This window comes from Dunckerocampus dactyliophorus, chromosome 3 (assembly GCF_027744805.1).
Source record: "Dunckerocampus dactyliophorus isolate RoL2022-P2 chromosome 3, RoL_Ddac_1.1, whole genome shotgun sequence".
In the NCBI taxonomy this organism is placed as follows: Eukaryota; Metazoa; Chordata; class Actinopteri; order Syngnathiformes; family Syngnathidae; genus Dunckerocampus; species Dunckerocampus dactyliophorus.
In genome coordinates this window covers 11,299,022-11,322,088 of record NC_072821.1, presented here as the reverse complement: position 1 = coordinate 11,322,088, position 23,067 = coordinate 11,299,022, and the positions used below count along the sequence as shown (strand labels likewise).

Here is a 23,067-nt window from a genome sequence, read left to right as displayed (position 1 = left end):
CTTATGAGTTCTAATACAAGGGAAAACGTTATAAAAAAAACTAGTGTATATATTTGTTTTTTTCAATCCTTGTTTTCAGTTACTTGACAACATCTGATTGTGTGCTTTCAAGGGCTTATAGTCACACTACACGACAAAAGTGATCCAACTGCATCTCTAAAAACTGCTTGTAAAAGTGTCGAATACGCATCACATACAGTAACATGATGACATTCAATGAGACATTGACACACATACAGTACATAACTATATATTAGTGAGCACTGATGAAAAGTATTAATTACATTTACAGGGAAGGGAAAACCACCCATTCATGGGTATCAAAAGATGATCATCTTTATACATTACTACATCTGAGTACCTTAAATGGTCAATTGTAGTGAAAAATATTTAGCAGTGGGAAAGTATCGCATTCTTCAAACTATTGTTTACTAAATGGAGAAAATGTTCATCACCTGTGTTTTTTTTTTTTTTTTACCGATACTGATGTTCACCATCTTAATGCTATCATGATACATGGATGCTCAAGTCTCTACAAATACAGTATTATCACCTGCGGCTGACCTTTGCATCCACATCGCACTGCTTAAACACATTTCTGTGCACTATAAGGAAAACGAGGCCTATATTGTCTCAGAGTGCTTAGCTCTCATTTTAGTAACCTTGTATGGCAGTCCCATATCGAACCACAAGGCATTTTGACAAAGTAGACTCAACGCTTCAAAGTGGAAGTGCTCCAAAAGCTAAGTGCTTACGGGAAAAAGTTTTTTGTTTACGTTCAAGTCAACCAAATGGTATCATTAAAAGAGCTCCCCTGTGACACTGCTGGAATGTAAACAACGCCATGGTCTATTCCAGTCAGAGCTGTGAATTCAAAAGTGTTCTGACTTGTACTTCCACAAACACAGAAGGTGATATCGCACATACAGACTAATGGCGAGTAACTGCTCTGAAACCTGAAGTCATTGATCATAAGTGTTTGAAGAGAATAGGAAGACAATTTAGACTTATACTTGAAATAGCATAAGGCTAGAGACATTTGACTATATGTTGGGGAGTATTGCACTTTTACAACATTAAGTTTTGACAGTGATGCGCTATATACTTCTGTTTTTCTACAATGTCAGTGAAAAATAGCCTTGAATTGTAAAAGTGCACAAGTAGTACAATGTCTCTGTTAAAAAAATACTTCAAAAATAATCTGTTTGCACTCAGACACTTTAAAAGTGTATTTCAAAAATGATGAAAGGAACAATTCAAATCTACACTTTGTCACAGTGTTTTAGATACAGTGAAATGAACCAAAATGCAGTGACGGAGAAAATAGTTCTGAGAGTCATCGCTGAAAAAAGATGCTTAATAACAATGATGCATATGATGAATGTGTATAGATGTATTGTACTTCCCATCACATGCTTAACTAAGGCATTTCAATGGCATGACATAACAGGCTAGATAGGTATAATGACCAGAAACTTTTGGAAGATAAAAGATTGATCTCACACCTCAACTACTCCTTTCCCAGTGCGTGCAAGGAATACTTGCATGACATCCACGCCACACTGCATGTTTACTGCCTATTTGAGCCATATTACTGCATAAATTGACAACTCACATCACTGATTAAAGTTATAGCATCTTCTCAAAGAGCTGTGATCAGCATGAACCGGCACGTTTTTGCCTGTCACGTGTTTCCATGTTACATAACGAGTACATGCCCCCCCAAAGGGCACCGAGCTGTACAGAGCCCTGACATGAAGGCAGCTTACCCCCCAACGGCCACCTCAAATGCTCACGACAGTCGGAAACATATTAGAAATTGTATGGATTTGTTTCCACATACACTCTATGGCAGAAATGAAACGTCCGTGTACACATTAGTCATAATTAAGGTACCGGGGGAAGCAATTGCGCGAAATTTACGCACGCAAAGTGAGACAGAGCTTATATAAAGTGGATCCATCCGTTCTCCCATTCTTTAGGTGGCGACATTTTGAACCGGTGACGCCGCACTTTGTAGTTATTCCCGTTGTTATTATCCCAAAACTCCTGGCCGCCGACCGTGTATTTTATAGCGAACTGCAACATGCCTCCATTCTCCATGTAGGTAGGCATGACCACCTTGAAGGAGAACTTATCCGTGTCACCGTCGCTTGAGTCGGGCACGTAAGATGCCAAACTGTCCATGAAAGTGAGCCAGTTGTTGAGTGAGTATCGCAAAGAGACGCTCTTCTCGAAGGCCACGTTTAAGACGCGCACAAAGCCGGAGAGGCTGAATTCGTCTGTCTCCACTCTCTCCAGCAGGACTTTCACCTCACGCACTTTCTGCTCGAAGCCGGGGAGGGTGCCTGGGCTGGTAAACTGCAGCTCCATGAAGACAGACTGTGGAGGGGCTCGGGGAAATTTAGTGGCCAGGTGATTAAAGTCTGTGGATTTGGGTAACTTGGCCAAAATACGCTCGGGGACTTCTGGCTCGTCTGAGTCGTCGAAGTGTTTTACGGAGATGAGCTCCAGACCCAGAGAGTCTGCAAAGCGGACCTTTTTCTGACTTGTTGGGCTTCTGCTGCGGGAGATTTCCAACTTTGCCCTCTCGGTGGGAGTGGGTAGAGACTTGCATCTGCGGCGCAGACTAGGGCTCTGCGGGGGTTTGAGGAAGGTCTCCCGGCCTCGTGGTCGCTCGTCCACCACGGGGCTTTCGATGGGCTCGCAAGTGCCGTTCATTATATCCAAATCCTCCCCATCTTCCAGGCGTGGATTCGCCGCTGCCAGGCTGCCGAAGAGTCCAGCAATGCAGCTGTAGTTCCTGGGCAGACAGGTCTTGGGGGGTAGCATGACCACGGTAGGGCGGGCAGACTCTGCTTCCATACAACGCCACAGCCCCTGCACTGCACTGCAGAGCCGAGCTCAGTTGTCGTGAGAAGGGAGAAGACCGGCGAGTGTCGGGTAAATGAAGCCGTCAGGTGTTAGTGTCCCACTCGCGGATTGGCGCCTTGGGTGCGTCACACTGACTCCTCAGACCTGGACCAATAGACGGAGATGTTGTTGCGCGCAGTTTGCCCTAAAACAACTGTCCGTTTAAATTTATGAGGCGGCGAAACCATATCACAGTCGGATAGTTGTGGCAGCAAATTTAACTTCCTCTGTTCAAAGACCGCCCCTTTAAGGCGAACACTGACGTGGGGTACTTTTAAAGTGTACGTGCAGAACTGAGCGTAGCAATGAGACAAAATGGTTCTCCCAGAAGTCCCCTTTAAGATATAATGTACCCCTCATATTTGCACAAGTCTGGCGACCATACCGTTTTACGTTAATTATATAGTTGACACACTGATACAATGTTCCCTAAAGCACTCATGTGAATTGCATGCTTCATTACTATGAGCATCAGCTGTGCGTTGCATTACATAACAGAATACTCATTCAGCCGTGCCAGACTGACTGGGCTGCAGCAGTGTCGTCTCCGCCACGCCCCCTTTTACGTCACAAACTGCAAAAGCGAGGTTGCCATGACGACAGTGTTGCGCCGAGGCGAGATTTTCAGTCAGCGGCACCGAAAGGAAACACATTTGGTCGGAAGAAAAAGTATTTAAAAATATTGGAAAACATAAAATGATTCATTATAAGCTTCAATGTGATGGTAACAAGACGCTACTAGATGGAAGAGGGTGAGTGAAGTGCAGACCTTTTTTTGTATGGTTTAAGTTTTTAAAGTTATAAAAATGCATGTGCCATGATCAAAGTTCTTAAAATGTAAAATCAGACTGTATTCTACAAGACCATTTTAGTCATAGTGTAGTTTATTCCCAGGAGGCTGACCAAAATTTACAATAAGTCATATCATATAATTCCACCCTGCAACATGCCCAACACTTCTAATTGCTCACTAATGGTTGGATAAATGATGCTAAAATCTTAATTTGTTGTGACTATTTAGCCTCACTAAGGTACCGCATTGTCATTGTGTGAGGTATTTATGGGACTAAGCCTTTTATTGACATCACAAACACACCAGTGCTTTTAAGTGTGTCAAAAATAATATAATATAAAAAGTCTAATAAAAATAACAAAAGGTTTACATAAGTCGCTCAAAAGAGATACCTATGGTGCCACTGAAGGCAGTGGAAAAAGTTCCACAACATGTAACATTTATGAGCTAAGGCAAGGTACTGAGCAACAAGAAAGACAAGTAAAAAGTGTCAGTGGAATTATTTGGAAAAGGGTGAGCTTGTTGCAAAAAGTTTAGGATTAAATATGTCGAGTGAGTACATTATTTCAAAAGAGAAAACCACAGAATCCCAGTGTACAGCCTGACCTTAACTGTATTATCTTTCAAGAAGCCCTAATCTACCTCTGAAATGTTAAACTCAAACCCCTTAAGCTCCTTCACATGCAACACATCGCGATAACAGAGCTGACGCACTGTTTTTTGTCATTTCATGTTCCACTTCATCATCTTCTGCCTCCTTCCTCCTCCCTTGTCTTCTGTCAACCTACCTCATTTTATTATGCTTCCAAGTTCCTGGTGTCCATGTTCCTCAACTTCGGGTTTCTCTTCTGCTATGATTTTTCCTGTTTGTGGGATTTCAGGAGATATAGTTAACAACATTAAAAGCAATCAAACGCAACACTCATTGGCCACAATCTTATCACTTGCACAATGTAATGAGATCCAAAACAACAGCAGCATATACTGTATTTAGCTATAACAAAGATAAAAATGTTAAGTTTTGATTGACACTACAGTGGAAACTCGGTCAGTAAATGCCCTTGTAGGTACATTTGCGTAAAAAAATTATGCAAAAAAATTTCTCAGTTTACATACATTTCCAAGTTGAGTACGATATGGCGCATAACTTGTTGCGTTCTTCACACTGCGTGAGTCCAACTGCGTTCTGTCAGCAGCCTGTTAGCAGGTTTTGAACTGGAAACGAACTGGAAGTCATCGTCCCCCAGCTCCGTTGCCCGTCTATGATGTCATCAGCAATTGACCCTGTAGTTCTTTGCCAACTACCACTCTTACACCACAAGTCTCTACTTCTCTATTGATCACGGCTGCAAAATACCCCACAATGGAGCCAAATAAAGCTGCAACTGGCAGTACTTTGGCAAATAAAGTAAGACACACTAATTCAAGACTTATAGCAAAACACAAAGGTGGTGCCCATGTGGATCTCTGCTCGTCCCTCGCCGCTGCCTCATAGCCGTCTTTGTCAACAATCAAGACAAAAGTGACGTGAAATGTTCATTGAGCCCTTTCATTTGTCATTTAAATATGCATTATGAATTGTTTTCTGCATGTAAAACAATAATTGTAAAATGATTAAAAAGTGTTTTGTGTTAATAGTTGGGGTGTCTTAGCATAGTGGACTATTCAACAGTTCAATTCAGAGTGTGATTCGGCTATCAATCTCATTGTCGAATCATGTGAAAATGTCATGTGATCAAGATTGTAGCATTCCGACTACATGCGAGTACCCACGTCTGCAGCTGAGCATACATTTTAAATAGAATGTCTTCGTTTTTGATAAAGCCTATTTTGATGCAAATTCCGCCATGAATTGAAAATGACATGTGACCTATACTTAAGCAAGATGGCGGTGCTTACACACAGCTAAGCCCAGCACCTCTTCCAGATTTGCAGTTTTGTAGTAATTATTTTGTTCATATCGGGTCTGGTTTCACGTCTTACACTCGACAAGAGCTTTTGGATATTGTATTTTGCAGCGCCAAGGTTTTTATCATTTATCTTTGACTCGTCTCTGATAGCTCTACACACACACACACACACACACACAATCCAGCCGGGCGGAAGTGCTAGCAAGCGGTGTTGAGAACGTAAACAAAAGCGAGGAAGGTGCAGAGGAATACGAGCGAACACCAAGCTAGCACACCACACTAACACTCGTTACAGAGCATTTTTCTTGCTAACGTGCGTTCTTCAGTGAATAAAATGGACGCGTTACGATTCCACATCACCCACAGTAAGAGACTTTTGGACTGCACCGTCATCATTTTCACCGAGACATGACTAAACAGTATAGCATCGGACAATAGAACACAGCGGCTCAAACAGGCAAGACAAGAGGCGGAGGACGACTGCGTCTTTGTCTGCTTTCTGTTTACTGTGTCACTAAATTGTCACTAAATAAATAAAAGTACTGTTGTTGCACACCTATCATGTTAAGTTGTTTATCTGAGTGTTTTAGCCTTTTTGTTTGAGGTGGACAAAGTCGCAAATGAGATCTTGTTTATTTGTAGGGATCGCCAGTAGCAGCAGTCATTTATATATATATATATATATATATATATATATATATATATATATATATATATATATATATATATATGTATATATGTATATATATATATATATATGTATGTATATATATATATGTATATATATATATGTATATATATATATATGTATATATATATATATATATATATATATGTATATATGTATATATATATATATATGTATGTATATATATATATGTATATATATATATGTATATATATATATATGTATATATATATATGTATATATATATATATGTATATATATATATATGTATATATACGTATATATGTATATATATATATACATATATATATACATATATATATATATATATATAAAATATATATACACACACACACACAGTCATGAAAAAAAAATTACAATGGATTAATAAACTGCAGAAACAAGGGCAGTCGAATAATTTTTTCCATGACTGTGTATGTATGTACAGTATGTACATGTATGTATGTATGTGTATATACTATACACTGCTGATCAAAATCTTAAGACCAGTTGAAAAATTGGTAGAATTTGTATTTTTCACATTTGGATCTTAATGAGGTTTTCAGTAACGCTACCAAATGCAAAAACAAGAAGGGGGAGTGAGACAAAAAATATTTGGAGCTAATAATTTAAACAAAACAAAAAAAAATGAAATACGTTATTTTTTCACCTGTTCAAAAGTTTAAGACCACAGGCTATAAAAGCCAAAATCTGCTCAAAATGTTCATTTTCTGTCAGGCATTCACACCGCCATGCCCTCCTGATGGCTAAAGCTAAGAAGCTTTGTCTTTTTGAACGTGGTCGGATTGTCGAGCTGCATAAGCAAGGCCTCTTGCAGCGTGCCATTGCTGCTGAGGTTGGGTGCACACAGTCAGTCATTTTTTGAAAGATCCTGAGCATTATGGAACAAAAAAGTCAAGTGCTAGTCCCCAAAAAATCACACTTGCGCTGAGCCGGAGGATACGATTGGCTGTCCATCAAGACAAAGTGCAGTCTTCCACCCGAATTAAGGCCCTTACTGGTGCCAACTGCAGCGCAATAACCATCAGACGGCATATGCAGGAAAAGGGTTTAAAAAAAAACAAAAAACAAATTCAAAGACCTCGTCTCCTTCAACGCCACAAAACTGCCCGTTTAGAGTTTGCCACGGAGCATCAAACATGGGACATTGAAAGGTGGAAAAAGTTTTATTCTCTGATGACTCTTCATCCGCGCACGTAAACACTGTGGAACACATAGCGCCACCATCAAAGGTGCTGTAGATTTTTGCAGACACACTTCCAATACACTATTGTGGGACCTCTGAGACTTATATAAAACCTTTAACCTTAGGTGGTTGTAGTTTTCAATTGGTGTGCAACCCCTGCATTATGAATAAAATGTAAAGCTACGCGGCATTTGTCACATGAGTGAAATTTGTTCTTTGCATTTAACACAGTCTAATATCTTACATTTGGTCACCTTGTTCAGCTACATATCAGACAACTCAGTATGATACCGTGCGGTTTTACACCACTACAAATAACAACCACAATCATACACATTTTGATGAATTCATTGCTTCCTTACAGTGTCAATCAAAACTGAACATCAATTTTCTAGAAGAGAGCTGTGGATACATCTCTAATATACTTACTACACTAAACTTACTATACTATACTATACTATACTAAATTGTGTAAGTGGTCATAAATGTCATGGTTACTTGGTTTGAGCAATGCACTGAAACATTCATCTTTGCAAGCTGTAATTCTTTCAGAAATTGTGTGAGGATACTGCAAAATAGTTGAGTTGAAACCCAAAAAAGTACGTGTTTGTACTGAGGACATAAATATTCAGTATCCATTCAGACATGAGGCACCAACACAAGAGTAAGAACAATAAATATTTGTGATACACAAACTCCTATTTATGTTTTTGTTTATACTTTTTGTGCTCACGCAGTCACACAACACACAAAAATCTTACATGATTAGGGTTTCAAAGAAGATAGACTCCCAGAGAACGGAAGACAAATTCATTGAATGGCAGTTTGTGTATACATGAGTACTTACCCGAAAGCAAATTGTTCAGAGTACATTTCCAAACAACAATACTGGCGTTGTGCAAAACGTGATATTTGTGTATTTTATAGCTGATATCCAATCCAAACCTTTAGCCTTGTTTGCATTTGTCATTACATTACATGGAATACTCCACTGAAATGAAGGCGCCTCCTAGCTGGAAACCGTTCAAACCACAATACATTTTTGAATTAACTTTAGAAACAGAAGAATAGGTTAATCACTATTCTTGTAATGTAAAAAAAAACCCAAAAAACAAGTAAAAGCCCTGTGTGTTGAATATTAAACAGGCAATATGGCGACTGGCGGTCGTAAACCCCCCCCCCACCAATATTAACGTGACGTCACACGCCATTTTCACGCTACGTTCAAAGACAAGTATACGTCATCATGACTGTTGTCACCGTGCGAACGTTTGCCTGTATTTAATTTATCCCGTGTAATCAACAGCTTATGAGGAATACGGATATGCTAATTTATAACTGCAGTTTTTTTAAAACAAGCATGTAATCAAATAATATGTCACTAGGGAGTGGTAAATACGCACAGCCGGAAATGGTTGTCATCTGATGATGTATACGTATGCGGCACATTTTTATAACACAAATGATTCATGTTCTGCAATAATGTGAGTCACATTTAACTGCACAGAACCAACACAGCCACGTTAAATGAGCTTTACAGTGTACACTTTATGTCCAAGACCGTGAGGTGGGCGGTTTTTTGTAGTGTTTTTTTTCCCCTCCCGAACCATACTATCTCAATAATGTATAAGAAAAAATTAATAAAATAATGTTAATGGCAGTTTTTCATTTGTTTAGCATAACTCCTGAAAGATAGAGGCCAAAGAAATCAATCCCAGATCTCACTGATGGGTGGGCGGGGCCTTTGACACTCAGGCAAGCATTGCTGTCTTCTCAACTCTTAGAGGTGAGGTTACATATTATTCTTGATTGTTGTTACTCTGATAATAGACATTTGTGTGACCAATGACCATTAAAAAATCCCACAAAAAGGAGCTCCCAACTATGAATGGATCAGATGAAGAGATTCCATTTGAGGACGATGCAGTCGAGGATCAGCTTTACAAAGCACAAAGGCTGCATGTGGATGCTCTTCTTGACATCAGTGAGGAGGCCTTTTTGAAAGAAGTGGAGCCGTACGAGTATCACTGTTATCCTGGTTGGGAAGAGGCTGTAAGTGCAATCTGTATCATTTAGTGAATCCATGTTGACAAAGGCAAAAACAAACAAAACGTTTTGTTCTGCTAAAGGTGCGTGGCTGGGACAGAGTGGCTCCAGTCAGTGGCATTCTTCTTCCGCAAAAGGACAAGAAACCAAAGCAGCGCAAAGAGACAACAGACAACCCTAACCCCTCACAGGTTGAACCAACAACCTCTTACACGGACACCTTAGCCAGTGGCGGTGAACACTGCACTGAGTCCCAATCCATCGCTCATAACTTGAAGAAATCCACGCCGTCTAGCCAGAGGGTACAACCAGAGTCTCTAGAATGGCATGCGCTGGATGGCGTGGAGGAAGAGTTGTCACACCTCTTACAGGAAGAGAGAGGTCATCTGAGTGGGATTCCTTTGCACCTTCAACATCTGCCTCCAAACATGTCAAAGGGCAGGTCTTCCAAGCACTCAAAACGCCAGCATCAGACTAAAAGTACAGTAGTTCCCATTACAAACTTCACATTTTTACCACCTATTAAATGAAAGCCAATGGCATGACACAATGATTAACCCAGGGACAATACAAGACAATTACTTAGTTTTTATTACATCAGTGAGGGCTTACAGTATGTGTCAATGTTTTTGTCCTCTTTAATCCCCAGTGTGCATGCTACAAGGCAGCAGCAGCACCAGATTTGTCCTGTTGATGAATTGCCCATGCATACTGTATAACTACTGTATGTGAACGCAGATATGGGAACTTAGTAACTAGCTCCCCAGCATTCTTTCTCAGCTTAGTTACTAGACAACAATATGCCAGAAAAGTAAACTTACTGCGTGGGTTTTGTGTAACATTACAGTAGAAAAATATAGTCTCATCAGTATGTAATTTCTTTTAATGCAGTCCATTGTTGTACTTTTTTTGTGTTTTTACATTAGACTATCCCAGTGCTTCTCAAATAGTGGAGCGAGCCCCCCTGGGGTGGGGGATGCGGTGAACTATCGGTGGGGGGCCTGAGTGGTAGTACTTTCAGTGTTAGTGCAGACCTGACAACATGTCCAAATTGATCATATTCAACATGCAATTTGACTCTTAAATACGCTTGTATGTTTGACAACTAGCCATTTTGTTGCAATGTCCTGGTTTCAGTTTTGAGTTGTCTGTACAATACAGATAAATAAATAGGTACTATCAGTTTCTCAGTTGTATTTCAAAACTGAGAACCACTGGACTAACCAAAGAAGATTCTTGCGGTATAAGTTCAATACTACGGCTGCGCGGTGGTCGAATTGTTAGCATGTTGGCCACATGGTCAGGAGATCTGGATTCGTATCTCCGTTGGCCATCTCTGTGCGGAGTTTGCATGTTCTCCCGTGCGTGCGTGGGTGGGTTTCTTCCGGGTACTCCGGTTTCCTCCCACATTCCAAAAACATGCATGTTAGGTTAATTGGCGACTCTAAATTGTCCATAAGTATGAATGTGAGTGTGAATGGTAATTTGTCTATATGTGCCCTGCGGTTGACTGGCGACCATTCCAGGGTGTACCCCACCTCTTGCCCGAAGTCAGCTGGGATAGGCTCCAGCATACGCTAGTGAGGATAAGCGGCATAGAAAAAGAATGGATGGATGTTCAATACTGGTACCCAATACAATACTGGATATGTTCCAGCAGTTTATTAGGAACCTCTGGTTAACATCCTTGCCCTTAAATCAAGGCAACATGTAATTCTACACATACACTAAACATTGTGCTGGGAAAAACATGCATGATCTTCCTATAAAGCTTTTCGCAGGACAAGTTTACATTGGAAACCAACAAGGCATCTACAGTTGTGGTCTGTTTACATTTGCTCATCAATGGCCCTTATTGATATATTTGAAACACTTTTTAAAGGGTGGAATGATTATACAATGTACATGTTCAATGATTTTTAACAACTATTAGGGTACACAAGTTTTATTTTCAGTTTTCTCTCATCTACAGTGTCAACATTACCCATACAGGCTCAAATACCCAACACTAAAATGGATCTTTTAATTAAAAACTGGTGCTGAAGGTTCTAGAATGTCTGTTTGCCGATTAATTTCTCATTGGTGATAATGATCAACTGCAAATCTCTCATTGGTGATAATGATTGACTGCAGCTGGTAGCATACCATAATTTGGATTGGACCAATATAATAATGAGAAAGTCCAAGAAAATCAAATGTAACAAAGAATTGTCTTTTTGAACAATTCCTAACTGCAGTTTCCAAGAGCCCTGACCTCAACATTGTAGAACCTAGGTTCCCAAAGGGGGTTTATGTGAATAAAAATGAAAAACAATTAGCCCCTAACACAATTACAAGTGGGCCTGAACACCTCACGGTGCAAGGAGAACAGGGCAGAGAGGAGAACATGAAGGGGTACACAACTAAAAAGTTTGGGAACCACTTAAAACAACTGTGGACCATACTCAACTACAAAAAGTGTTAATACTGTAATTAAGCATGTATGTTTAATGTTGACCCTATGTAAATGAGAAAAATCTCGATATAAATTCAAACCTGTGCACCCAATTGTTCTTGTAAATCATTAAAGATGCACACTGTATAACAAATCCGCCTTGGAAAAACAGTTCAAATAAACCATGACGGTCTCAAAATGTGTGTTACATAAACTACTGATCACAACTGTAAATTTAGCCGAGAATATCTGCTTAGCGTTTTAGAAACAAAAGTACTCCATAAAATGTAAAAATTGATGTGCCAAGAACCACGTGACCAAGACACACACCTGTTGCAATGCTGTCATGTAGTGAAGAAAATAAACCATGATGTTCTCTAGCTACAGCTTTTGGAATATCATGCAACCATGTTAAAAATATAATGCAAATAGTATTGCAATCGCATAATTATATAAGCAAAAGATAACACTTGGGTTAAGGCACCAACAACTCAAAATAGATAATATTCACAATCACTCTCTGTTCCAGAGTAGAACATGACTTGCTTAGGGTGTGTTTGAGGTAACTCAGTGCAACACAATAAAAAATAACCAACATAATAGGTTTTCAATGACTTAAAACCAAGCATTAGCAACTTAATGCAGTAAACATATTTGGGTCAGTCTCCTGAAAGGGGTACCACGGAAGGTGCAGTCACTTTGAGGGGCTGTTTATTGCGGAATATTTTCGTAGTTGGAGCATAGAAAACCTGTTTATGACCTTCTAAAAACTAACAGAGCGCTGTAGACATGCAATAACACCCTATAGTCCTTTATACTCATATTAACTAATATAGTAGACATAAGCGATAAGCCATAATTCGCATGCTAGCATTGGAAAAGTTCTTTGTTGTAGTAGTAGTGTCTCAAACGTAATGGGGGTTGATCACGGCATTACAAAAGATTGACGTCAGCCCATCATCCATCCTCACGTCTGTCACTTGATACACAGGGCAGCCAGTCTGACATGCATCTGGCATTCATACACGTACATCTGTAAAATAATGGACATTGCTGCACTACTGCTGGCTTTGTTTACACCAAATTGCACAACTTCTAAGACGCAGGCTTTGGGATCTCTGCAGGGACACAAACAGCCAGCGCTTTAAGGATAGCAAGCTACCCAGCTAACTAGTTATGTCTCATCAATGTAACATTACTGATGTCGGGCTCTGCATCCATGGCTGTCTATGCAATGCAAGTCAATGCAATACATTTACATGTAATGTCTCATCAATGTAACATTACTGACGCCGAGTGACCAGAATAGTCTTTAAATATTTGTTTGACTATAATAGACCATAGCCAACCATGAAACAGGGATCATTTATTTTTGAAAAACATAAGCGTGAAGGAGGGATATACGAACCGCGATGTAGTGAGGGATGACTGTATAACCCAATAATATACTGCAAACAGACTAATAAACGGGAAACTGTGTAGAATATTTTCCTCGTGTCTGTTGCGTATAAAACACGACCTGATGTCAATTTCAGTCCGTTTGTGCGCATCACCATTTTGTGATATGCAAAAGCGTGTCACAGACAAAATAGAAAACAGTGGAACGTATGTTTCAGCTGCTGTGATTTCCAAAGTATAACACCTCATTGTGCATCAACGCATTTTGCTGCATCCAAAACATGTACTTTGACAAAACCAGCCTAGTCCGCACAAAATTTTACCATTGCAAAAGAATATATGCAAATGAGCAGACATCTGCCTTGACCGACTTCAGAGTATTTGCGTTTTTTTTGTGGTTTATCGACAAAATTCAGAAAGTAAAAAAAGTGAAAAATCAAATACGTTGTAATGTCCATGACACGTGCTATGATTAGGATTTGTACTCATCTATTTTTTCCTAATCAATACTTTTTTTTTTTTACATCATGCTTCTGTTAAGGCCAAGTGTGTTACTGCAGTGCTATTTAATGTTTTAAAGAACAGTGTTGAGTCTTGCAGAGTTTGAAGCGGGTTACGCGCAAGATACTAGACCATTTTGGAGCATGTTTATGACATTTAAGGAAAGTTTAAGCATTTATAGCATTTTACCGTGCTTTCTTTGATATATGTTCAGTAAACATGTTTTTTTTTTGTTTCATGAGGGTTGTTTTAAGTGAAAAGTGGAAAATATAGGTTTTGGTTGCTGTGCCACGCTTTTGGGCCACCTCTAGGAGACTGAACCATTTTTAAATGAACAGATTAATTAATTTAGTCCAAAGAATTACATGCATTAATTAATGTTTCACAATGGCAGGTGATGCTAATCAGCTGCGTTTCGGTGCAGTAACATGACTCAGGTTCACTGCCAGCATATACAGTTACACCAAGCTAATGAATAAATCAGTCACAAGGCCAGCCCAGCCTCAGTTTTCAATAAAAATGACCATACGACATCAGAATTCCTGTTCCCCCTTCCATCAAAAATCAATCAAAAGGTGTGCTACAACTGACGACAACAAATATTTACTTTCTTCTTGTGCAATGGTTGTATATTTTACGGCAATTTCCTTGTTCAGTAAGGCTTGATCCAGAAAGTCTCACTGGTGCAGCTCTGCGCTGGCTGTTAACTTATGTGCTTGCCTTTAAATTGGTTAAGCAGCCATTAAGATGTTTACGCAGACAAATGGAAGGCTCCATGCACATTTTAAATACACATGTAAAGCAACTGCACGTGTGCTAACTGTAAGGTTGAGAGCTATTTTCATGCAGTATATGCGTATCTTATTGCAGTCATTTGTATTAACTGCAGATGTAATATATTTAAGTACACAGTACTAGCAAAGACCAAAAACACAGAGGACAAACAAAAAAAGTAGTATTTCAGAAAAGACACATTACCTTACATATATGTGCAAATAAATATGTGAACTGTCTGAGCTGAAAACCTTCGGCCCATCGAGCTAATAAAGTGCACTAAGCCGACAGGAAACAAACCTGGAAATGCTCTGGACAAGGTGTCCCAAGTGGAATGGTTGAAAGACATTTTCACAGGCTTCTTTTAACTTCATGGCTTATCCACTGGTGGACAGCCTTTTCTCATTCAGACGATAAAAAGAGGCAAACACAAGTGGCCATGGACATCAGGCAGCTTTGTTAGAATAACTTCAGCTGTTGGGCTTCTCGGGGTGCTGAAAGAGAGCAAAAAGCTCCTCACATGTCTGAGTTTCCACTGAGCTGAAATGGGAATCCATGTTCCATGCCAAGTCAGCTGACAAGAAGTCATCCATTACTGTTTGTGTTTCGTTGCTTGTCAGGAAGAGGTGTCCGAGGCCCTCCACCTGGCTGGTCTGTGTCTCTGTGCTGTTTAAAAGTCTTGCATGTTCCCCCTGAGTGACGGGGCACTGAGCAGGGAGGCAGGGAACAAACGAAGGCAAATCAGTCTGTGTTTCGGTGTCAGAAGACTCTGTGCTCATAGAAAAGCTTGAATGGCGCAGGATGCTGCTCAGGGGCAGGTGACTTCCAGTGCTCAGAAGGAAGTTAAGGTCAGTCTGAGTTTGAGTGTCGAATAGCTCCAAGTCGCTGGTTTGGCTTCGACTTGGTCCCTCACTTTGGTCCATATCATCCATCAGGAAGAAATCAGTCTGGGTCTGGATGTCCAAAGACTCCAGCGGTGTGTCTTCGTTCAGTCCTCCAAGGTGGCTCTCTTCTGTCTGTGTCTGAATGTGCACGGAACTGAGAAACTCTTCAAAGTCAAAGTCCATGGTGCTGTGCTGCTCCTGAACAGAGGCCAAACTTGACCCGCAGCCTGCCGTGGCATCGGTCAGCACTTGGTGGCCAGAGAGAATGTTTTGCAGGTCATTTAACAAGATCATGGTTTGGGTTTGGTTGTCTGCAACGTTGTTTGGGTTCAGTATGTCTGTCTGCACCCCGAAACACATGCCTCCTGTCACCTTGGTGTCCTCGTATAAACTGTCTCCTGTGGCCGTCAGAGGCTCATCTGTGTACACTGCGGTCTGGGTGGAGACGCTGAGGGACTCTCCGCCGAAAAGGTCAGAGCACATGATGGCCTGATCATGAACTTTCTCCTCAGATTGCGGCAGGGTGAAGTAGGTCTGGGTCTGCCTGGTTCTACATGGCGGCACAGATAAAGAGGAGCAAGTACTTTGGTTTAAAGATTGGCTGTCTGTCTGAGCCCCAATAGTTGAGGTGGCTTTGCCCTGGGTATAGAATGTCTGGGTTTGAACACTGACTGGCAGAAGGATTTGGGCACTCACGCTAATGTCTGTCTGGGAACAAGAGGATACTGCGGGCTCACCTACAGAACACAATCCAATTCCCTCTGCGACCCCTGTGGGCATCTTTGCCAGGCACGACTTGTCTGTTTGAATGTTTGTAGAAGTGCTCCTTCCTCTTCCTGAGTCCTGAGTGACCGGACTGTCAAGCCTGACCTGCACCCCTGTGCTGATGGGCCCCAGGCCAGAGCGAGAAGTAGGCATGCTGTCCTGAAAACCCAAACTCTTAGCATCCAGCTGGGGCACTACAGCTCCCAAGGCCTGTGGCAGGAGGTGAAGAGTGCTAACAGAGCCTTGGCTGTTGACCGCCAGCACTACAGACCTTAGCGCGCCACTCTCTGTAGATGGGAGAAGGACAGGCAAGTGGGCCAGCTGCATCACAGGAACACTGACTAAAGCCATGTTGGGTTTGGGTAGAAGTGGCTTCTGGAGGATTATGTTGCCGTTAGACATGTGGCTGGCCAAGTCTGGACTTTGAATAATGATGTCAGAAGGTGGTGTATCCTCCGTTAGCACATGAGTAGAAGGCATAATCACAGAGTCAATGGTCTTCACCTTCTCAGAACTTGAGAGTTTCTCCATCTTCCGCTTTTTTACTGGAGGAATTCTAAAAAGAATGAATGTATATACATATCAGGGATAAGGACTTCAGATTTCCTTTTGAATATCATATGTAAAGAGAATACATGCCTGTGCTCAGTAGGAATCTCATGTCCCGTCCGAAAGACGTGTGATAGTAAGGCAGCCCTGCTGGCATAGGGACAGCCACACGTACACTGGTAAGTCTTCCCACAGTCCTCAATGTGCCTCTTGAGGTCACACTCAGTGCTGTAGCCATTGCTGCACTTGGGGCACTTGTGTTTCTTCTCTGCATGCATCTTCATAAAATGCTGAAAAAACAGATTTAAGATGATGAACAAATGTATTGCTAAGAAAATTGACACAACAACCTCTGTACTCTTTATTTTACAATGTGGTTTTAAGCATACCGTACTTGGGCTAAATATCTGATTCAGTTACCTAGTGTTACAAGACAAAATGGTGTGATTTTTTTATGCAACAGAATTTGAGTCATACTGGAAATTTTGAGTGGGAGGATTACAGTTTCCCTGTCTTAATGGATCTGCAGTTGTCCGTTTTGTAACAATGAGCCTCAGTTTTGAGAAAGGTATAATATACGTCTGTGTAGGCTCTCAGTCGTACAGGAGTTGTCCAATGAGGGAAAGGCTTCTTGAGACCTCATCTGTACTTCCGTGAAGAAGGTGTCGGACATTTCGCTCCTCATCCGAAGAGCTTTGTCAGCGAACTAACAAGTGCTGGTAGCCTAGGCCTTAAATACAGTAAGAGTGGGCGGAATTGGTATGCCAACGCCCTCCTCCTATTGGTATTGTGGTCTAATCCTCTCCTTCCATAATATAGTTTTTCAACACAGCAAGGCAAAAACAAGTTATAAATATATGAGCTAGGCCTCTCATGATAATCGATAAATTGAACGATTAAAAAAAAAAACTATTAAAAAAAACAAAACAAAGTTGATCATTTTGCCGGCCTCCATAAATTGACATGTGCATGCATGGAGTGTTTGTTTTCCTTGTCTCTCTTTACCACACAGGCTGGATGACAAGAAGGTTCATGCTAGATCTGTCTGTGCACGTTGGTGCCCCAGTGAAATGAACGGAGAAAGTGAACCCTCCTCTCAGACATTCAGCCTCTTTGTCCCAGTATGTGGAGGCTGGACTACTAGTGAGCGGATACACAGAGTGCTAGCTGCAAGTTAGAACAGTGAGCCAGCATACGCCAACATGAATGAAGGCACAGAAGCGATGGTTTCTAATACCACAGCCACAGTGAGGGAATATTTAGATTTTAAACAGAATTAACAAGGTGAGCGCATTAACACCGACGAACCAATATGTCGCATTTCTTTGAAAGTAGTGATGAGGAGTTTTTTTTTTTCTTAACAGAGATATAACAGGGTATATTTTTATTGTTTTTAGTGATTGTGATTTGTATGTAAGTGCAATTTTTGCTAATAGACAGCTTTTTTTGTCTTTTTGTTTAATTTATTAGATTTAATTTAAAAGGTCTTGACATTCCCATTACAATGTTAAATACTCTTGAGAAATGAAAGTTTATTGCTTTTGATACAATGTAGTCTCATTATTATATATATAATTAATGAAAAAATGGTCTAAATTTTTTTTAATTATATCGATTATCGACAATTTTTAGGTCAATTATCGCCAGGCAGAATTTGTGACAGGCCTAATAAGAGCAGAAAAAAACACCTGTGTGCACATTAAGTACTTATATTATTGCATTTGCACACAAACATTTGGTGCTACCGCCAATTAAAACACCTCAATTCATGCACACATTTAGATTTAGTGAAAGCTTACTTGTTTCACCAGGGAGAATTGGGAGAACGGTCTTCCAGGCCCTCTGGGACAGCCCTTAATGGGGCAGCAGTAAAGCTTTTTCGAGGTCTTCATGTCCTTTCTTACTGTGGGGTTGACAATACCATCCTGGAGAGAGACAAGTGGCCAAATAAGAGCTGCATTTAGCTTTTAGTAATTTCTTGCATGAGACCAACTAATAGCATGATGTTACAGAACTAACAGGTGACTATCATTCTCTCTTATCCTTATTTAATTTATGATTGTCTTATTCATGACAGAAGAAAAAGCCTTTTGTATTCTGACAACAGACAAGATTCAGGTGGCAAAACACTATGACTGCTTGCAGCCAAAATGTGGTCAAGGTCACCTCCATCTCCGACACCAGAGGGAGAAGATGCTAAAGGCTCTGGTTAATCATGAGGAAATCAACACATAAAACAAAATAGTTATGGAAAAAATGATTACACCACCATTGTTTCTTTAGTTTGTTGGTCATTTTAATGCCGGATACAACTAAAGGTACCTTTGTTTGGACAAATATAACAATGACAACAAAAATAGCTGATAAGGGTCAATTTTTTTTGGCAGTACAGTGCTATAGCTATTCATGTAAAAACTTAAGTGATTTTGGTGATGAAGAAAACCATGGAAGTTGCTAGATATCAGATCTTAAATTAATGAGCTTATGAGCTATATTTGTTATCATCATATTTGTCCAAACAAATGTACCTTTAGTTGTACCAGGCATTAAAATAAATCAATAAATTGAAGAAACAAGGGCGGTCTAATAACTTTTTCCATGACAGTATGTTGAATGCAAAGCGTTGCCTCAAACATAATCAAATGGTTCATATGGAGTCATGTTAAGCAAGGAATCTACTACTGTAGTATTGCATGGACGACTAGATGTACTTTAGCTGTGCAATCTTGAGGTAGAATGTTCAGTTGGTTATAATCAAATCTGATACCAATCACTCTGTTGGATGCCCATGAATAATGCAGAGGACGCATACAGAGTGAGTAATTGGAGCATCTAAAGTGCTCTGTCATCCTGTCCACCAGAGAACATACAGTAATTACTACATCTGACGGAACTGCCACATCACTGGCTTATAAATAACACGCTTGATCCTTGTCCCAATTCAGTATACTGCTTGGGAGTATTTTATGCAGTTCTTAGGAACAAATGTTACCCTTGTGCTGTTAAAGCCAAAGATTGCCAGTACTGACACGGAAGTCTTCCAACCAATTTTACTCTTTCTGAGGTGTTATCAGAGGAAGGATGACACCTGAGTAGGGAACGTCGTAATGCCGAGAGAAGGGTGTCAAATTTAACAGTATCTCGCCATGTTCTGTTCAAAGCAGGTGTCATTGTCTAACACAAATTTTATACGACACACCAGATGCTGCCGCGGATGTTACACATCTAATTCTCTTGATTGCGGGACACAGTGTTACTTTGTGAAGGTACACAATTGTGTTTGTCTTTGCGGGGTTCTGCGTAAAAGACAAAAGCGGCTAATTTTAATGTTCTGTCATATACCAGATATGACAACTTAAAACGGGGGGCAAACTCCAACACGAGGAATGTATGAAGCTGTGAGCTGGCTGCACAACTCCTGCCACTACACAAAGCTCACTGCTTGCTTCTTTTTCCTGTTGCCTTCCTAGTGAAAGGAAAAGCAAAGTGGTGGTGTATTATAAGCAAAGTGGTGTGCTATTATAAAGAGGTGTCCTATCACATTGCTAAAGATATGGTCCCCGTTGCAACAGTGGGGAAAAAAACGGCTTTAAAACCTACTGAAAACAACGGACTTGTGATGTCTAGCGAGCTTCGCAGTGACAGTTATTTAGCACGACAAGCTCTACCACAAATGTACAAGGAAGTCAGTTTGCTAAACCTGATGCAGTTGACAGGTTAGCGTTCCTGGCAAAAAATAAGGACATACTTGTGTCTTCTAAAAATGTTTCCTTAAAAAAAAGAAACTACTGTTCAATTTAAAGTGTTTTTGATTTGCTGACATTAAAAAATTTCCTCTTAAACCGGGCACTTCTTCAAATGTTGTTCTTTTGTGCTTTTGTTATTAGCTGAGGATTTGAGCATAGCTAAACATTTGTTATAAAAAAAATATTATATTTGACTTTTTCTATATTTCAAAAAGTGAATGGCCTACTTTATTTTAGCGGCTATTTTTAGATTTAAAAAAAATGTGCATCTTGCTTGAAGCTTTAAAATTTCAAAAAACATGTTACGTATTTACTTTAATAAAACAACTTGACATGCATATTTGGCTTTGATTTGGTCTAAACTCACTTTGCGGGAAAAAAATAATAGGATATATATTGTATATCGATATTCAACTTAAATATATGGGGATATGAGCTTCAGTCCATATCTCCAAGCCTTACTATTATGCTAGGTACAGGTGTCTAAATGCAACTATTGTACTTCCGATACAATACTGATATTGCCGTCTTTCAGCCGTGACCGATACCAAACCAATCCTATGTCAGCATGCATCATAAATACATTTTACTTATTTTATAGTGTGGAATATTAAAGGTTTGATCAAGTAATAGTATTCAAACAGTGAACAATAGTCTGCAACAGCAGGTAAGAGAAATAAACTCACTTTCTCACAGTTTGAAAAACAAGGATGCTCATGCTGTTTTTTGGGGTTGGTCGTGCTGAACTTCCCTGGTTCTGTGTCACGAGGGGGGGGGGACTTTTGCATGGCGGCTCTACTCGGCTGCATCGTCTTTTCTGACTTTTCAGTTTCAAATCATGTGGGCTGGAGTGCCAGAACCGAGACTGTAATGGATTGCTTTTATCGGAGTGCTGATATCAGAGCTTTTAGATGCAGGCCGATATAATTCGGTACTTTTTTTTGCTGATAACAGACCGATATCAGATCGATATCAGATATAAACATTGGATCGAAAAAAGCAGACCAATTATAGCTCATGGTCTGCTTTGTTGAGAAGTGATTTTTTTGTCCAGGAGGTGTACGTTAAGCTATGCAGGAGAGTTTGGAGGGGTAGGAGCGAGTCAATGTAGCCGCAGGAGGATAACCCAGGCTTTACAGCTCTCAAGACCGATGAATACGCAGAGCTCCAGGTTTCATTTTAAAATGTGAAATTTGTTGCGAAGCCTCCTTGCTTTTTTACGTCACTGTCCTCTGTGAAGTGGTGGGCATATACTCGCATTAGGGTTTTGTTTATGACGTCATGAAAGCCCGGACCTTCAAAAACGACTGAGCGCCTCTTATTCTACAATAAGGACATTTTTTTTCTCAGGTTTGGTGGTCATTAAACGGCTTGAGTTACATTAGAACATCAATCTAAATATATAATATATATTTTTTTTTAGATAATATGGGACTCTTAATGTTGCATGAAAGCAAGCGTGCACTCACACAAATAGCCTTCTCATTACAATTCCCAGCGCTCAGGCCTGTTACAGAAGAAGAGTCAACCCTTGCATGCAAAGAACCTCAGTCTTGCTGGACACAAATGAATCACTGCCTCCCACGAAAACGTGGGTCGCCGCTTTCACTGCCTGTACAGTGGTCGCCAAATATCAATTGGGAATGACGACGCAGGGTGGAATCAAATATCAATTGGGAATGACGACGCAGGGTGGAATCAGACTATCAATAGTACAACAAAGCAGGGACCACGTTTTCAATTAGCAACCACGTCAACCAAGAGACACACACATTAGCCTCATAGCTAACACAAGTTTAGCCACTTAACTGAAGAAACTTGGCAACGTTGCTTCAAACAACAGCAACGTCACTATCCTTACCATAATTTTATTTACCATAATGACATTTTAGCCGTACTGTTAAGTTAATGTGGATGTCTCGCGTTATTAATAGTGCGACGTTTCACAATACACAGCTAAGTTAGCTAGTTTAGCATGCATGAGTTATGTTCATGTTGACAACCAAAGAACATTCTCGTGTTCTACCTTCACTCTGTGCGACTTCACAAGATGCATGTTCAATGCAGGTGTGTTGGGGAGGATCTTGCCACATCCTTCAACCGTGCAGAGGATGTTCGTCCTCACTTCTTTGGTTAGCTCCAGTATGGACGGTTTAATTATCTCACGAGACTGCGACACAGGCTCTTGGTTACCCCAGGGGCTGTATTTAGGTGCGTTATCTGTGGTCCTCGCCTTGTCTCTAGCCGAAGAGGCAGCCATGTTTGTGTTGATAGTCACTCCTGTATCAACGCGACGATTGAATGGGCTGTGACATAACGTTTCATTGGTTTGATTGACAGCCAGCTCGCCCAATAAGAGGAAGGAAAGCGTCACGAACGTCGCTCCCCCGGTGAAAACACTCACATTTCCGGTTTTCAAAATAAAAAAATTTAACCACGTCTTGATTTATGTGCAACTT

At 40.4% G+C, this 23,067-nt stretch overlaps 3 protein-coding genes across 4 annotated transcripts; 1 reads left to right on the top strand and 2 right to left on the bottom strand.

Annotated features, from left to right (window-relative positions):
- Positions 1-383: 383 nt before the first annotated feature.
- LOC129178491 (protein phosphatase 1 regulatory subunit 3E) lies at positions 384-3,108 on the bottom strand. Its single transcript, XM_054770772.1, has one exon. It carries the CDS (start codon positions 2,863-2,865, stop codon positions 1,945-1,947), a length of 921 nt encoding a protein of 306 aa, XP_054626747.1. The 5' UTR covers positions 2,866-3,108; the 3' UTR covers positions 384-1,944.
- A 215-nt stretch (positions 3,109-3,323) lies between these two features.
- LOC129178915 (uncharacterized) lies at positions 3,324-10,111 on the top strand. 2 transcript variants are annotated; one of them, XM_054771604.1, is made up of 4 exons: positions 3,324-3,665; positions 9,189-9,297; positions 9,384-9,563; positions 9,641-10,111. In XM_054771604.1, exons 3-4 carry the CDS (start codon positions 9,396-9,398, stop codon positions 10,085-10,087), a joined length of 615 nt encoding a protein of 204 aa, XP_054627579.1. In that variant the 5' UTR covers positions 3,324-3,665; positions 9,189-9,297; positions 9,384-9,395; the 3' UTR covers positions 10,088-10,111. The 2 variants fall into 2 exon arrangements, with proteins under 2 accessions (XP_054627579.1, XP_054627577.1); XM_054771602.1 differs by lacking the exons at positions 3,324-3,665; positions 9,189-9,297 and having other exon boundaries at positions 9,303-9,563.
- On the bottom strand, positions 7,481-22,915 carry atmin (ATM interactor). The gene is made up of 4 exons (XM_054771601.1): positions 22,635-22,915; positions 18,662-18,787; positions 16,953-17,152; positions 7,481-16,869 (listed from the first exon to the last, which is right to left on the bottom strand). The coding sequence occupies exons 1-4, from the start codon at positions 22,866-22,868 to the stop codon at positions 15,135-15,137; spliced, it is 2,295 nt and encodes a 764-aa protein (XP_054627576.1). The 5' UTR covers positions 22,869-22,915; the 3' UTR covers positions 7,481-15,134.
- Positions 22,916-23,067: the final 152 nt, after the last annotated feature.